Source organism: Polypterus senegalus, chromosome 10, assembly GCF_016835505.1.
Source record: "Polypterus senegalus isolate Bchr_013 chromosome 10, ASM1683550v1, whole genome shotgun sequence".
NCBI lineage: Eukaryota > Metazoa > Chordata > Cladistia > Polypteriformes > Polypteridae > Polypterus > Polypterus senegalus.
In genome coordinates this window covers 21,895,725-21,911,620 of record NC_053163.1, presented here as the reverse complement: position 1 = coordinate 21,911,620, position 15,896 = coordinate 21,895,725, and the positions used below count along the sequence as shown (strand labels likewise).

At 37.5% G+C, this 15,896-nt stretch overlaps 1 protein-coding gene across 3 annotated transcripts in view; it reads left to right on the top strand.

Moving 5' to 3' along the window:
- The window catches only part of LOC120536917 (zinc finger CCCH domain-containing protein 7B-like), a 68,589-nt gene that overhangs the window by 40,265 nt on the left and 12,428 nt on the right, over nucleotides 1-15,896 (top strand). For all 3 annotated transcript variants that reach the window (XM_039765488.1, XM_039765490.1, XM_039765489.1), the window contains 4 exons: nucleotides 6,295-6,430; nucleotides 13,662-13,823; nucleotides 14,126-14,331; nucleotides 14,831-14,931. In XM_039765488.1, the coding sequence (XP_039621422.1) occupies nucleotides 6,295-6,430; nucleotides 13,662-13,823; nucleotides 14,126-14,331; nucleotides 14,831-14,931 (605 nt within the window). The remainder of the gene's footprint in view (nucleotides 1-6,294; nucleotides 6,431-13,661; nucleotides 13,824-14,125; nucleotides 14,332-14,830; nucleotides 14,932-15,896) is intronic.

The window sequence follows — 15,896 nt, the reverse complement described above, 5'->3', positions numbered from 1 at the left end:
TCAATGATTCCTTAATCATTCTCATCTTGTTCAGAATTGTCCAAAATGTATCCCGGGCAAGATTGAACTTGCAAGCATTGCCATCTAGTGCCAGCATCACTAGGCGGTATGTTTTGTGGATGCACCAAATGAACATAATCTTGTACAAAAATCTTTAAATACTTCAGGTAGCCTTGGTGTCACAATCATTCCTAACCCATTAACAGATGTATTTGGTGTAATTCCAGATGGGCTTAAAGTGGTTAAGGACAAACGGATTATAATAGCCAATACCATACTACTAGCATATCGCAACTATTTTGCTCAACTAGAAGAATCCCAACCCACCTTTTATAGATCAATGGGTAACTAATGTTATTTATTATTGGAAATTGTAAAAAATCAAATCCTGTCCAATTTTTTTTTTACATAAATTAGTTGTGAGGAAAAAGATGCTTCCCCAAACACTCTCCTCCCTTTCTCATTCTTTTGGTTGGGGGTTGAATTTGTGTTTTGTTCAGTTCTATTCTTTCTCCGTTTTTTCTTTTTTTTATTTTGTGATTAGATTTTTCCAAGGTTGATTCTGAAGTAATTTGTCGTATAAGGTGTACAGATTTTACCTGCTTAATTGTATGCTTTATTTTGTTGTTGCAATAAAATTATTTAAAAAAAAAAATCTCTGCCACCTTCACTGCCCTTTACAGAGCTTTACAATCTTGAGCTAAACAAGTGCTATACCAGAATGTTAGTCAGCAAGTGTTAAATGTTAAAGTTAGTAAGAACAAATGGTGAAATCTGTGCCGCCTTCAGACCTCTGAGGAAGTAGAAGCATTGGTTCGCTTTTTTTGACAAGAGCTGAAAAATGTTGTATTCAGTTCATCAGTGATGGTCACTCCAAGAAATTTAAAGCTGGTCACCCTCTCAACAGCATCTGCTTCAAAGTAAATGGAAGTGTTGTTCGCCTTCTGCTGTCTGAAATCTGTGACTTGCTTCTTGGTTTTACTGTCATTTTTTGCAGGATTGTTGTCCTGGCATCACTTTGTCAACAGTGCTGCCTCTTAATTGATGGAGATCAAGCATATGAAAACTCATGTGCAAACACTACTGCAGCATTTAATGTAAATGACATCCTTTGTGCCCTTTTTGTGTAAGCATTTGCCACTCAGACTTGTAAAGTTCAAACTATTGTGGTTCAGGATCAACCTTTAACACCTCTAACTATACTACTCCAATACATTCCAGTTGTTACTGTTAACTAGCATTTCATCCTGAGACCATTTTTGGTTCTTTATTTCGCCTTTCTCGTATTAGGAATTTGTTAGTTTTCGCGTACCCCTTGGGGTCAGAGCGCAGGGTCAGCCATTGTACAGTGCCCCTGGAACAATTGAAGGTTAAGGGCCTTGCTCAAGGGCCCAGCAGAGTAGGATCTCTTTTGGCAGTGACGGGGATTTGAACCGGCAACCTTCGGGATACCAGCGCAGATCCTTCGCCTCAGAGCCACCAATCCGCCCTAAGGTCTTAAAAATTTGTTTAGTTCAGATCAGGTTCAACCTCAAAAATATGTAAATATTGTATAAATGGCTTTTAATTAAAGTTACCATTTAACTACAATAACACAAAGATGTACACAACAACTGTGCACAATAAATAGTACTTGTATGCATAGTAGTCAATATAAAGTAAAATTAAACCTAAATGAGTGTAGTCAATTATCCTTCAGTCTCTCCAGTAATCCAGTCTTTCAACCTATGGTTTAACATAAGCAACACTTAATATTTCACTGCCATGTACCCCCTGAGTTGCTATGTTTAAGTTTAATTTTACCACACTTAGTTGTACTTTGAAATAAACAGAAAATATGCTAAGAATGTGATTTAGTTTTTTTTCTTCTTCTTGGCTCACTGTCCCAAATGTTAGTTTGGAAAGCAAAGTATCCTGTATATGCAACAAGTATAAAGACTTTTCTGTACAATTCCAAGTTTAAAATGCTTGACATAAATCCATATTTAAGTGTATAGTGAAACTTTGCATATTTATTTAATCCCTAGAAAAAACTTATGACCCAAAAATTCACTTTTGTTCTCTCAGAGTTCAGTACTTTATACACAATGTCTCATAAGTCTTTCTCAGTGCCTTTTTATCTAGCAGCTAGTGGACACACACTAGAATTTACAACTGTTCCTTGGCATTCATGCAGTTGCACTCCAGCTAATTCAAGGCTCAAAAAGACAATCCAAAAATGGGCAAACCAAATAAAAAGATCCTAAATCTAATAACCTATGACAAAAGCAGAGTATTTAAAAACAAAACAAAACACCAAAAAAAAGGCAAATAAAAAATGAGCTGTTTCGATACCAAGGGACAAAAAGAGAGTCTAAGGAAAGAGATCTGAACAACAAGAGCCAAAGCTGATCTGTCACCACTGGGCTAAGGCTTCTCAGGCCTTTGTTTGAGCTGAGGCTGGTACTCATAAGTGCAATGTCCAGGAACCCTGTTTCCTTTGGAAACACATAACAGACCAGGTAAATCATTAGTAGAACTGGTATAAAGAAACCAAGTAACGAAAGAAACGAGAAAAGCTATTGAAAGCACATAACGAAAAGAAACACAAAGTGATTTTCATAAAACTCGAAAACATACAAATGTTCTGGCAGACTAGACAGGAAAACAGTAAATAAAGTAAAGCTTGGTGCTGAGCCCTGGTTGAGCCATAACAGCGTGATCTTGACAAGTGACATCTTTGTCAGTGGCTAATCTGAATTAGAATTGCATTAAAAAGAAAGAAGTTGTTTAACATGTTTGGCTGAAAAAAGAATGAACCATTTTACATGACTTTATTGAAATGTATGCTTTGAGTTCCAAGATTTTTTGGAAAGTTACCCAACTGCTGTTCCTCACCACCAGCAATTTACCAATTCAGTTTGTGTCCTGATAGTCAGAATTACGGAAAGTGGTATCCTATCATTTTGCAGCTTCAGACGGTGTCTTAAGAGATTTAAGCACTTCTTGACTGTCAATAAAGTGTTGTTTTTTTAATCAGACTGAGAAAACTGGTTCGAAATTGAGCTGCTAAAGAAACATGCAAAAGCTAATCTGATCTGCTTCTGGACATTTGGTTAGTCATTAAAAGAAAAATGCATTAAATAAAGAAAAAGATGGGTGAGAGTGACGTACTTATTTCATGTAGAAACTGCACAACCCATTGTCACAGGGGGGACATTATTAACAGAAACTGGTGTCTGATTATGCCATCCCACCTTCGAATCAAACTGTTCTGCACAGTGTGCAGTTGTTGGGTTGGTAACAAACTATTTTGTGGATGTCTTTGTTCCCTCTCCACCTAAACTGAATTTGTGTGGCAATAAAATAATCAAAGTTGTCATATGCTGCCATATAAGGGAGACTACAGAAGTTAAACATAACTGTCACTTAATTGGTAAAGGAACATCAACCTTGGAGTATGTTAATGTAATGATATTAGTAGCGTCGTGAGGGATCCCGCTGCCTTCTAGTTACAGCCACCAGTCCTCTGGCATTTGATGTATAATACTTCAACTATGGTTGCAGTTTTCTTGTGAAAAGTGTGCAATTAAAAATACAAAGATACACACAGTGTCATTTGACCACCATTTTATATGAAGTGTGTGTCAGTTGTTGGTCTTGAAACCTAACTGAGTTAAGAGTTGTAAAGCGGTGGCTGTGATGTACAGGGATGTAACTGAAAAAGACAGACCTGAGCATTTACCGTCCTCTTTCACTTTTTTTTTTTTTTAATTAATTTTATTACAATCCATACATAGCAATCGAGTTTTTACAAAAAAAAGAATTATGTTAAGAACAGATCGATCCCCACCCCTGAGAGAGAGAGCAAGCCAAACGCCGTAAAATTTAAGGCTTGTAAACATACCTAAATTAATAAATTCTCTGTGCTTTATGAACTTATTTTAAAATATTACTGATTAGATCCTGCCATGTTTTGAAAAAAGTCTGTATGGATCCTCTAACTGATTATTTGATTTTTTTCCAGTTTCAAATAATATAACACATCGGTTTCCCACTGACTTAAAAGAGGAGAGTTTGGGTTCTTCCAGTTTAGCAGAATAAGTCTGCGTGCCAAAAGTGTAGTAAATGCAATCACAATTTGTTTGTCTTTCTCCACTTTAAGCCCCTCTGGAAGAACCCCAAACACAGCTGTTAATGGGTTAGGAGGGATTGTGAGTCCAAGGCTGTCTGAAAGGTAATTAAAAATTTTTGTCCAGAATTATGTTAATTTGGTGCAGGCCCAGAACATGTGACCCAGTGAGGCTGGGACTTGGTTGCAACGTTCGCAGGTTGGATCATGCCCTGGAACAAATGGATAGAAAATTGCACACAATATTATAATACATCATTTAATCCAGCAGTGCACATTGAGCTTGATTGATGCACTAGCCTTATGATAGTCTTATATTATGGACTTTTGTAGAAGACGTAAGCAATGTTTGCAAAATGTGAGACACTAGATGGACAGACAAGGTCCAATGTCATATCATAGTAATCACGTTTATGCACCAGGCGGTAGGATAACAATATCTAAATTAAGACATTAAGATTGGTGAGTCAGAAATATCAATTGTGTTGTTGGTAAGTACAAAATGCATTATCTGTCATCTTTTTCCATTCTGTGCACTTTTTGTAACTAGCTGAGGTACCTGTTATCTGCACAAATACATATCATATCATGTTTAACAAACTACTATATTGCCAGCTGTTGTGGCTTTTCATTGAGTTCATGAAATGCAGCTCATTCAGAACTAAATTACCTACAACATAATATCTTACCATTGCCAGCACATATATGTTTAAAATAAATAATTATAGCTAAGTGATGCAACATATGTAATATATCAAACCAGTTAATGGCACACTGCACGATAACGTGTAGTGAATACACTTGACTTGAGCATTCCTAGTTTTAATCTTCTTTCTCTGTACGTTTTATCATTCGTTTGCACAGAGGCGGATGAGTTTGCTATTTCCTGAGCAGCTCTTCTTTTCTCCACCGTACCGGCCCGCTTCTTCTCTTCTTTGGTCAGCATCTTTTCACGTTAAAACTGATTAAGTCAGTGTTTGTGTTGCAATTACTTATGATGTTTTCCTTCATTTTTCACTTAAGCTGGCACTTAAGTGTTCAATCTGCCTCAAGAATGCTTTAAGATATGAAGAGGTAGGGGAAGTAACAGTGAAGGTGGTAGGGATGAGAACTGCGCCCGTACACATGCGCTGCCCTGCTACCCTGCTGTCCGCTGCCGAGAGTTGATTCTACAATAAAATAAAAAGAGGAATAACCTTGGAGGTCAATCATCACCCCGAAAGCGAATAGTAGATGTCGGGTAGTATATGGGTACCAAATTTCAGGTCAATGGGTAAAACGGTTTGCGAGCTACAGATGATTTAAAATCCTGGACAGACAAACGAACAGCCAAGGTAGCGTATTATATATAAAGGTAAAGCTTATTAGAGAAGTGCTGCTTGGTAAATTATATTCTCATTTACAGCGTGTTAAGGGCACAAATAAGTTGGCCCCTGTTGTTGCTCACTCTTCAGTGTGTCAAGTGAATATGATAGAGAAAGAAGTTGTTGGTGCCTGTGACCCTGCATCCTAATGGTTATGGTGCTGACATTTGAATTATAATTAAATGGTATTAAGAAAGTCCTGGGGTTTGATTGCTTACTACGTCCTTTAAAGTAAGAGCCCTAATCACATTTTGCTGAAGGATTTTATCATGAGACAGCATCCATTTGTTCAATTTTTAAATGGTTTAAACGCTTCTTGGGATGTATTGGTGGTTTGGAGGTTTGATAAGGAAGATACAGATGTGTTATTGAAAATGATTTTCTCAATAAGGGACAAAGACGTTCTATTTATACAGTTTATTGTAGTTCTAAATGGACAGAACGATGCACTCAGTACTACAGCACATTATTTAATGCCGCTGTGCAAATTAAACTTGATTAAGGTACTGAGGCCCATGAGACAGACTGGAGCCTTTGTATTCAGTTTATTTGTATCATCATATTGAATATCGTAGAGCCCTTTGTTTATCAGTGTTGATTATGGGCACAATATCCATGTGTTGTGAGTAAGAAATGTATCACTTCAATTACCTTCAATCCCAAAATCTTTTCGCTCACTTCCTTTACGCTTTAACCTATTGTATCTTTCTGCAAATGACTTATTCCTTAGATATATTTGTTTCAGTGCCATCATGATTGCTTAGTCTTCCTGATCACCTTGCTTGTTGGTCACTTTTATTTTTTCTTTCTCACATGCAGAACGGTCCTGGCTTGGTACCTTCACAACAGCCTCTTCCTGGGGCGGGCTCCTCTGGAGTGTCCCTGCTTGCCAAAAACCCTCTGTCTGACACACACGAGTTCAGACAGGCCTGTCCTACCTGCTTCATCAAGACAGGTAATACCTTCAGGTCAGCAAGGATGGTGCTGTGCTCATCTGGCTCTGACTAGCGATTTAAATGGAGTTGGACTTAGTTATGTGATGATGTTGTGTGCTTTGAACTTGAATCTGCAGTGTGGTCATATATTTCAGACAGGATATGTAAATTAAATTTTACTCGCACTCCAAGTTTTATCGTTTAAAAGTAAATTAATTGGTTCTTTGTTTTTGACCTGCTGGGAAAATGAAATATTAATATTGCTTCATAAATTGAGTTAATTGAAGCTAAAGTGTTTGCTGGGGGTTCTGCTAGCGACATCTAATTAATTCGAAGACCTGACAAGTCGGGTTGCATTAGGTGACTTTTTTTTTTTTTGCAACAGATTTCTTTATGTATTTTTTTACTTTGGGTAAAAACTGAAAATATTTTTTGTCCTAATAAACTTAGTGCTAAGGTCAGCACTGCTGAATGTGCATGTTTTGCTCTTATTTTGTATTTTTTTTTACTGATGAATATGTACTTTGTTCATTGCTTAGAGTAAAATGCACAAAACAAACGTAAGGGGGCATTGTATATATTTTGTGAATGAGCTGCACTTTTTCAGTTCCATTTATATCATTTATCCATCCATCCATCCATCCATTTTCTAACCCGCTGAATCCGAATGCAGGGTCACGGGGGTCTGCTGGAGCCAATCCCAGCCAACACAGGGCACAAGGCAGGAACCAATCCTGGGCAGGGTGCCAACCTACTGCAGGACATACACAAACACACCCACACACCAAGCACACACTATAGGGCCAATCTAGAATCGCCAATCCACCTAACCTGCATGTCTTTGGATTGTGGGAGGAAACCGGAGTGCCCGGAGGAAACTCACGCAGACACGGGGAGAACATGCAAACTCCACGCAGGGAGGACCTATATCATTTATTTTAACAAAATAAGTTTTACATAAAAATCATGGAGTACTTGATGCATACAACAAGTGCATTGAAATTGAACTAAAGTAATGCCATCTTTCTTCACTATTTTAATTTTCACAAGGTAGCTTAGCTATCTAATTTTTTTTTATTTTTTAATATCACAAAATGGCTCACAGAAAAGATGTTAGTTGTAAAAGCAATTTCCACCCATTTGTGATTCTACCGGTAGCTCGCAACCCCTTTACAAGTAGCTTGCCAAAGGGTTAATGAATCCTGCATAAATTCGAAAACTTGATTAGTCAAATTAGGGGTGGGCAATCTTTTCTTTCCAAAAAATCATTTCATTAACCACAATCTGAATTGCAATCTTATCTTTTCAGTGTGGCATACACTTAAGAGAATCTCCGGACTCAAACTCAAAAAGACCTAAGTAACACTTCATTTTAAATATCAAACAAAGCTGAATTCAATTGTTCTCTCGTTCGCTAGCTAAGCGGAGTTAAGGAACACGGCCCGAAGCTGGCGAGTGAGTGAGGAAGGCCCCTCCCCTCGGCCCTGTGCTTTCGTCTCGGATTCGTGCAATAAATCGGTACCGCAAGTGAACTCTGATTCTTGCCGAAATGAGAGAAGTCACAAAATCAACTGGAATGTTCAAGCAAATTATAGAAAAAAACCTGATCTAAATCCGTTAAGTATTTCTCTCGTGAAAAGCCGACAGACATACAGACAGACGGACATTGGATTTTCTATATTATATATTAGTAAACCTTCAAAATAATGTGCAGTTAGAGTCCCAACAGCATTCTCAGCATTTCTGAAGCTTAGCAGAGCCAGATAAGTATAAGAATCTTCACCAAGCAGCTCTCAAAATGTCTGCTTTGTTTGGGTCTCCATACCTCTGTGAGTCTGACAAGAATGTCATGAAATCAAAGTTCAGAACAAGACTGACAGACGAACATTCAAATGACTCCATAAGAGTGAACCTCAGTGGCTGCGCTCCACCAGACACCTCAATGCCAGTCATCTGACTAACTAAAACAACACATCACACATACAACTGGACATGTGAATAAAGTGACATGTGACAAAATGACAAATGAATAAGTCACATCTGTGTATTTGGAATTGCATTGTTTTGTTTTGACAGCATTCATGTTTTAATTCAATAGTGTGAGATACACTAGAACTGCGGTGGGCTGGCGCCATGCCCGGGATTGGTTCCTGCCTTGTGCCCTGTGTTGGCTGGGATTGGCTCCAGCAGACCCCCGTGACCCTGTGTGAGGATATAGCGGGTTGGATAATGACTGACTGAGATACACTAGAAAATGCATACAGACATACAAAATGCACTTGCAGTCGAACTAAATATATTTTTTTGTGATGTTTTAATGCAAAATGTGAGTTGTGGACACCAACATTTTGTAAATGTTCAGGCAAAGCAAGCGTATTCAGTTTGTTTGGGTTGAAATAAGCTATGAGAAGAAATGTTAGAAAACATGAGTAGCTCTCGGCCATTTGCATTTTGTAAAAGTAGCTCTCACAGGAAAAAAGGTTGGAGACCCTGTTCTAGAGCCGTTGAACCTTCTATTACAATATTGGAAATAAACTAAAATATTTTAAACGCTTGATTGTTTTTCATTTTTAGCTTAATTTTACTGCAGTCTATCAGATAGTTGTGGTGGTTTGTGTGGACTTACTTTGTAGTTACTTCTTTTGTGGCTACTCCGTGATCTGCACTTTCTGCATAGCGATACCATTTTAAGTTAATTCTAGTAACCTTGGAAAGATTTTGAAGCAAATTGAAGTAAACTTTTGGAAGCAGTTAATTGCAGTTTGTTCTGTAACAGTGAGCGATGTAGACATACTGAAAGGATTTGAATTGAGTAAAAACAAGTGATGCACTTGAAATAGCTTGCATTTCTTGCTTGTGTTTTTCAAGATACAGTAAGTACCAATTCTTCAACAATAATGCCCAGCTAGCTTAAATGCTGTATTTGTCAAAACAATGCTTACAGGTTTGTATGTCCCCTAGACTTTCTAGGACTATTTATTGAGCTTTTTAATGTACTGTAGTGGCCATTGGGCTGCTGTGAGTGACTAGGCTGTTGCTGAGCTATTTGTCTACAACAGAATGTGTTTCTCTTCGCCTTTTCATTAAATCCAACTTGGCAGAGGTGAGTTTACAGATTTCTGAAGTGCTTTATGTACTCCCTTGAACAAGGTAGTCTCTTTTTACATTTTTAAATTGACATTTTCAAAAGAATTTAAAAAAAGCATATTTCCAGAAAGGAGTTTTTTGTTGCATAAATTCAGGGATGCTTTTAAGTCCACCATCAGTTGCAGATTCAGAAGTTCATGCTTAAACATTTGAAGTCGTCTCTTGTTTAAGTCAGAAGTAAATAGCTGTTGATTCATTTACTTCCTTCAAAATAGTATTGTTTATTAGGGTAATGGGAACAAATTATAGAAATATGACATATGCTGTTATTTTTAATTTCCTTTGATGATAAAAAGCAAAGTTTATAAAATGCTGGAAATATTTTTGTGTGATCTAAAATGAAGTCTCAGCATTCCTTGTCTACATTGTGGATGAAACAGTTTTGAAATTCTTTACACAATATGAAAAAATATTGCTCTCAGATCATTTTTAAAAAAAAAAAAGCAAAAAATAGTAGTAGTTACTGTAAATGTCAAGGACCACATGCAAGGATTATTACATTTACTTACAGGTCATGAGCATGTTACTTATTGGATGTATTCATCATGTTCATTTTAATTTATTTCTGTGTGGTATATTTTTTCAAATAAAAGTCCAGAGCACTATATACATTTACAAATGATGTGTAGCTAAAAGACAGAGACCTGGTGCTGAACACACAACATCAGCTTACATCTATACATATAAAGGAGAGTTGGGATCCGAGAGACTGTGTTTGTGTGTTTGTGGAGGGATGGAGAGTTAAGGCGGGTGGGGAAGTCACGTGATCATCTCCCCTCCCATTCACCTCATTTTATTCCTTCAATTCGCTCCGAGCTGAGCTCCGCTGCTGACGCGGTCTTTCCGTTCTTTTTCCTTAGTGTTTAGTCTTCTCTCTTTTACTGATTTACTGTTTACTAGACGCGGTACTTACTGAATAGTATTTTTTCCTTTAGTGTTTCTACATAGTGTTTCTTTGTGTTTAGTAGACGCGGTGTGTCGGTGTTACCGGCGGTGTTGCGGTTTACTGTTACTTTCTACTTCGTTTTTGTACTTTAGTGTTTAGTAGACTTTTACTTTATCTCATTTACTGTTGTTTTTTACTGTTGTTCTCTGCGCTGTTGCCCTTTTTTACTTTATCTCATTTAGTGTTTGGTAGACTTTTACTTTATCTCATTTCCTGTTGTTCCCGGTGGTGTTGCTGTTTTTCCCGTTTCTATTTTTTATGTAGCATGTTCACAAACTAGGCATAGAGAAAATTTATATATTTTGGCTCCAGGAGGACAAACCAAAAATGTTGTATATAAAGAAGCTCTACAAGTCGCATGTAGATACATAATTATTCCAACTACAGCGACTGCAGCGAAGCACACGAGGTCTGCTAGTATTCTATATTTAAATCAATAATACAGTAAAAAAGAGTGTAAAGAATCAGTTTAATTTCTATGATGATTGTATTTATGTTTATTTGTATTTACAGCAGTAATTATCTCAGAAAGTAAGTTATGGTCGTGTGGCAAACCTACAAATTTTAAAATATAATTTGAGTCTGCAGATACAGCTATACAAATGTTTAAGAACACCAATGTATGCAAAAATTTTGCTACACTAGGAAACACATGGACCTGTGGTCCTGAAAGAAAGGTAGTTCATGCACTTCTTTTTTCCTTTTAATATTGCGGTGTTCACAGGTGTCACATCTGCATTGTGTATCCTGCTTCTGATTGGCCTGTGCAGTGTGCTTCACTCTCAGCAGATGTTGCTTCTGTTCTTTTCCTGTGAACCTTGGCACATGCCCGCACTGACATTTGTCGTGAAAAGGACTCAAGGCTTGTTTTCATTGCTGGGTTAGCCCACACGTCCAAGTTTTTGCTATAAGAGTGTGTGTCATGTCATAAGCTCACGATTTAAGACCAAGAACAAGCCTGCTTTGTGCATTTTCACATGAGAAATGGTCAACCCTTACCATTTATTTATATATATATATATATATATATATATATATATATATACACTCACCTAAAGGATTATTAGGAACACCATACTAATACTGTGTTTGACCCCCTTTCGCCTTCAGAACTGCCTTAATTCTACGTGGCATTGATTCAACAAGGTGCTGAAAGCATTCTTTAGAAATGCTGGCCCATATAGATAGGATAGCACCTTGCAGTTGATGGAGATTTGTGGGATGCACATCCAGGGCACGAAGCTCCCGTTCCACCACATCCCAAAGATGCTCTATTGGGTTGAGATCTGGTGACTGTGGGGCCATTTTAGTACAGTGAACTCATTGTCATGTTCAAGAAACCAATTTGAAATGATTCAAGCTTTGTGACATGGTGCATTATCCTGCTGGAAGTAGCCATCAGAGGATGGGTACATGGTGGTCATGAAGGGATGGACATGGTCAGAAACAATGCTCAGGTAGCCCGTGGCATTTAAACGATGCCCAATTGGCACTAAGGGGCCTAAAGTGTGCCAAGAAAACATCCCCCACACAATTACACCACCACCAGCCTGATGGATCCATGTTCTCATTCTGTTTACTCCAAATTCTGACCATTTGAATGTCTCAACAGAAATCGAGACTCATCAGACCAGGCAACATTTTTCCAGTCTTCAACTGTCCAATTTTGGTGAGCTTGTGCAAATTGTAGCCTCTTTTTCCTATTTGTAGTGGAGATGAGTGGTACCGGTGGGGTCTTCTGCTGTTGTAGCCCATCCGCCTCAAGGTTGTGCGTGTTGTGGCTTCACAAATGCTTTGCTGCATACCTCGGTTGTAACGAGTGGTTATTTCAGTCAAAGTTGCTCTTCTATCAGCTTGAATCTGTCGGCCCCTTCTCCTCTGACCTCTAGCATCAACAAGGCATTTTCGCCCACAGGACTGCCGCATACTGGATGTTTCTCCCTTTTCACACCATTCTTTGTAAACCCTAGAAATGGTTGTGCGTGAAAATCCCAGTAACTGAGCAGATTGTGAAATACTCAGACCGGCCCGTCTGGCACCAACAACCATGCCACGCTCAAAATTGCTTAAATCACCTTTCTTTCCCATTCTGACATTCAGTTTGGAGTTCAGGAGATTGTCTTGACCAGGACCACACCCCTAAATACATTGAAGCAACTGCCATGTGATTGGTTGATTAGATAATTGCATTAATGAGAAATTGAACAGGTGTTCCTAATAATCCTTTAGGTGAGTGTGTATGTATGTATGTATGTATGTATGTATGTATGTATATATATATATATATATATATATATATATATATATATATATATATATATGCTATGTTATACCCTCATATTTAATACAGCTTGAGGGCTTTAAATGCCTTTTGATAGCATTACATATATTTATTATTTGCTGAACTCTAGTTCTTTCTTTCATTAGTATGAGACACATTATCTTTTGTGTTTTCCAGATGAAGTAAAGAATTAAAGCCCTCAATGTATCTATTACATTATTTTGATGAACATCAAGGATTTAGTTTTAAGAAGAACTCTGTGCAGTGACATTACAGAAATTGCAAGAGCTTGAATTAGTACAGTACATTAGTGCTGCGTTTTACTTATTTAAAAATAAGGTCTTTAAAATTCATAACCAACTCTAAATCACTGCAATGTATACAGCTGATACATCTGAAAACAGACATTTAAGCCCATTCATCTAGTATTCAGTATTTTGTAAGCAAGTCTTACTTAATATCCCCTTAAACACGAATGTATTTTTTATGTTCAGGATTCCTGTTTCCTGTCCACTGTTGAAAACTGACAACAAGAGCAGCTAACTGGTATTCCCTGTTTTCAGATCTGGCTTCTTTACCTCCTTTTAGTTAGGTACCAGTGGATTTCTTGATATAGCTGAATCCACTTGAAACGAGACCTCCTTAGATGTGTTGCTGCAATATAATGGTTAAATTAGTCTGTGGGTTTATAATACATTTTACAGGGTCTAATATTTAAATACATGAGCCCACAAAGATTGTTTTCAAAGCATGGAAATTGAGCAGTGCTATGACTCAAGAACCAGTGGTGTCCTATGTATGAAGTTAAGAAATATAAAAAGCATATATAAATGAGTGTTATTTGGTGCAGTCACTTAGTTCTTCCTTTATCATTAAGGTCCCAAAGCCATGGACTACACATACAAGCCAGATGTTGGTCATAAATGCAAGAAAGACATCTTACTGTGTCGAATAAAAGAGAGTGAAGATCAGAGCTGGAAGAGAATCCGTCCTCGACCTGCCAGGAACAATTTTTTAGGGTCATTTGTACTGTGCAAAGGTATTTAAGTGCTGATTACTTATCATGATTTAATCATAAGTAGGTGTCTATTGTATTCGCAAGTGTCCCTGTTGTTTTTAGCCTTATACTGTATAGAGAACACAGTATAAGGCACACACTATGTTCACTGCCCATCTTTTCAAATAATGGCATGTAAAGGTTTTCAAATTCAGATTGATGTTAGGTTTTTGGGGTTCCTGTGTGTGTGTCATGTACATGTGCAGGTTGTCCTGAACGGTTGCAAGATGTTAGCTTTTACTCCCAATACGTATTTGTCTTGCTTTTTATTCCCGTTTCTGCAGAGATCCAGAGCAAACAGGAATGCAAATATGGTGAGAATTGCACCTTTGCATATTGTCAAGAGGAGATTGATGTCTGGACACAGGAGAGGAAGGGGGCACTCAACCGTGAGCTGCTTTTTAACCCTCTTGGTGGCAGTGAGAGAAGGAACCTTACTGTCTCTAGACTACTGCAAACCCACCAAGGGATGTTCATGTTCCTCTGTGAGGTAGATGTCGGAGTTAGAAACAGCTTCTTTCTTTCTCTCTCTCTATTTGTCACATTTATTGTGTTTATTTAAGAGTTCGGCTGTCTAACATCCTTCCTTTTACATCAGTTGAGATACCCCTGTGGTGCTTTTTTATAGCTTGGGAAATGTTTCTTTTTTTGACATTATACATTTCCTACTGTCAAAAAATTGTCATTTAGCTAGAACTGGAATAGAACTATTAAATATTTCCTAGCCTTTTGAAATAAGAAAACTGCTACGTGTAAAACATGCATACAATATTGATAGCAACCCATGAATAGTCGCACGTTATCATTGTTTTAAAGAAATAGCGAAACAGCCTAAGCCCTGCAGGTAAGTAATATGCTGAAAATGTGTTAATGTTCTTACAGCACTGATTTAAATAAACATACATTGTTTGAAAGTTTTGAGTTCCTAAAATGTTGATTGAGCCTTTACTATAATACGTAACACCTATTTTAATTGTCTGTAATTGCAGGAGTGCTTTGATAGCAAGCCCCGCATCATAAGCAAGCGCAGCAAGGACAATCTGGCAGTGTGCTCGAATCTGTCTGCCAAGCATCTTTTTGATATGAACAAGTGAGTTGTCTGCAGCAGTTGACTTTGTACGATGCATGAACATGACCTGTGAGACTTCCTGGTTATAGAACTACAAGTGTCAATGTGAGCACCACAAGAGGGCGCTCCAATGCGCAGAATAAGGCACCAGATATAGACACACAGAAAATTGGTTGTGGGGAGAAAACAAACAAAAGGAAATCATGCAGCCCACTGTAGGCCTAACTGTAATAGGCTTCTTTTGTCCTGCCATTTCTAGTGCAAGCGTCTTCCCATTTCCATTTCAAGATTTTGTGAGTATGTTGGCAGTGACCAACAATTAAAATCCATCCAGGAGTTAATTACAGTGTTAGAAGCAGATACCATATTCAGAAATTCTAAGCCATTAGTTAAAGTTGAAAGAATTGCTGTCCGGTGCTCTGACCTGCATAGTTAGCTTCTGCTTGCTCAGTTTTTGGGGCAGCACAGTTCCAGTTATGGTTATTGTAGTGTCAGGGTTGCCAGTGTGTTACACACCTATATTCACTGGTATAAGACCAGTTTAGAGTTGCTAGTTTAGCTAACATGCGTACATTTGGCATGTGGAAGAAAAACTGGAGCACCAGTGAAAATCTCAAGAACAAAGAGCAAACCACACTGAAAAATGACTAAGCTGCAGTTCAAACTCTGTCTTATACAGACAACTGTGTAGCTTCTTTACACACGCATTCTACAATACAATACAAACGGTTAATAGGTTATACTGATTCATTACATGTGATCTGATTTCTTATATATATATATATATATATATATATATATATATATATATATATATATATATATATATATAACAGTATATATATATATATATATAACAACAACATAACAGTGATGTGCATATATAAAACATCCTCTTTAGAAAAACAAGAAATGACATTCAAACCTAATTGTTCAATGCTACAATTTTCAGGTAACGTGTTATTACTTATTAATATATGTTGGTA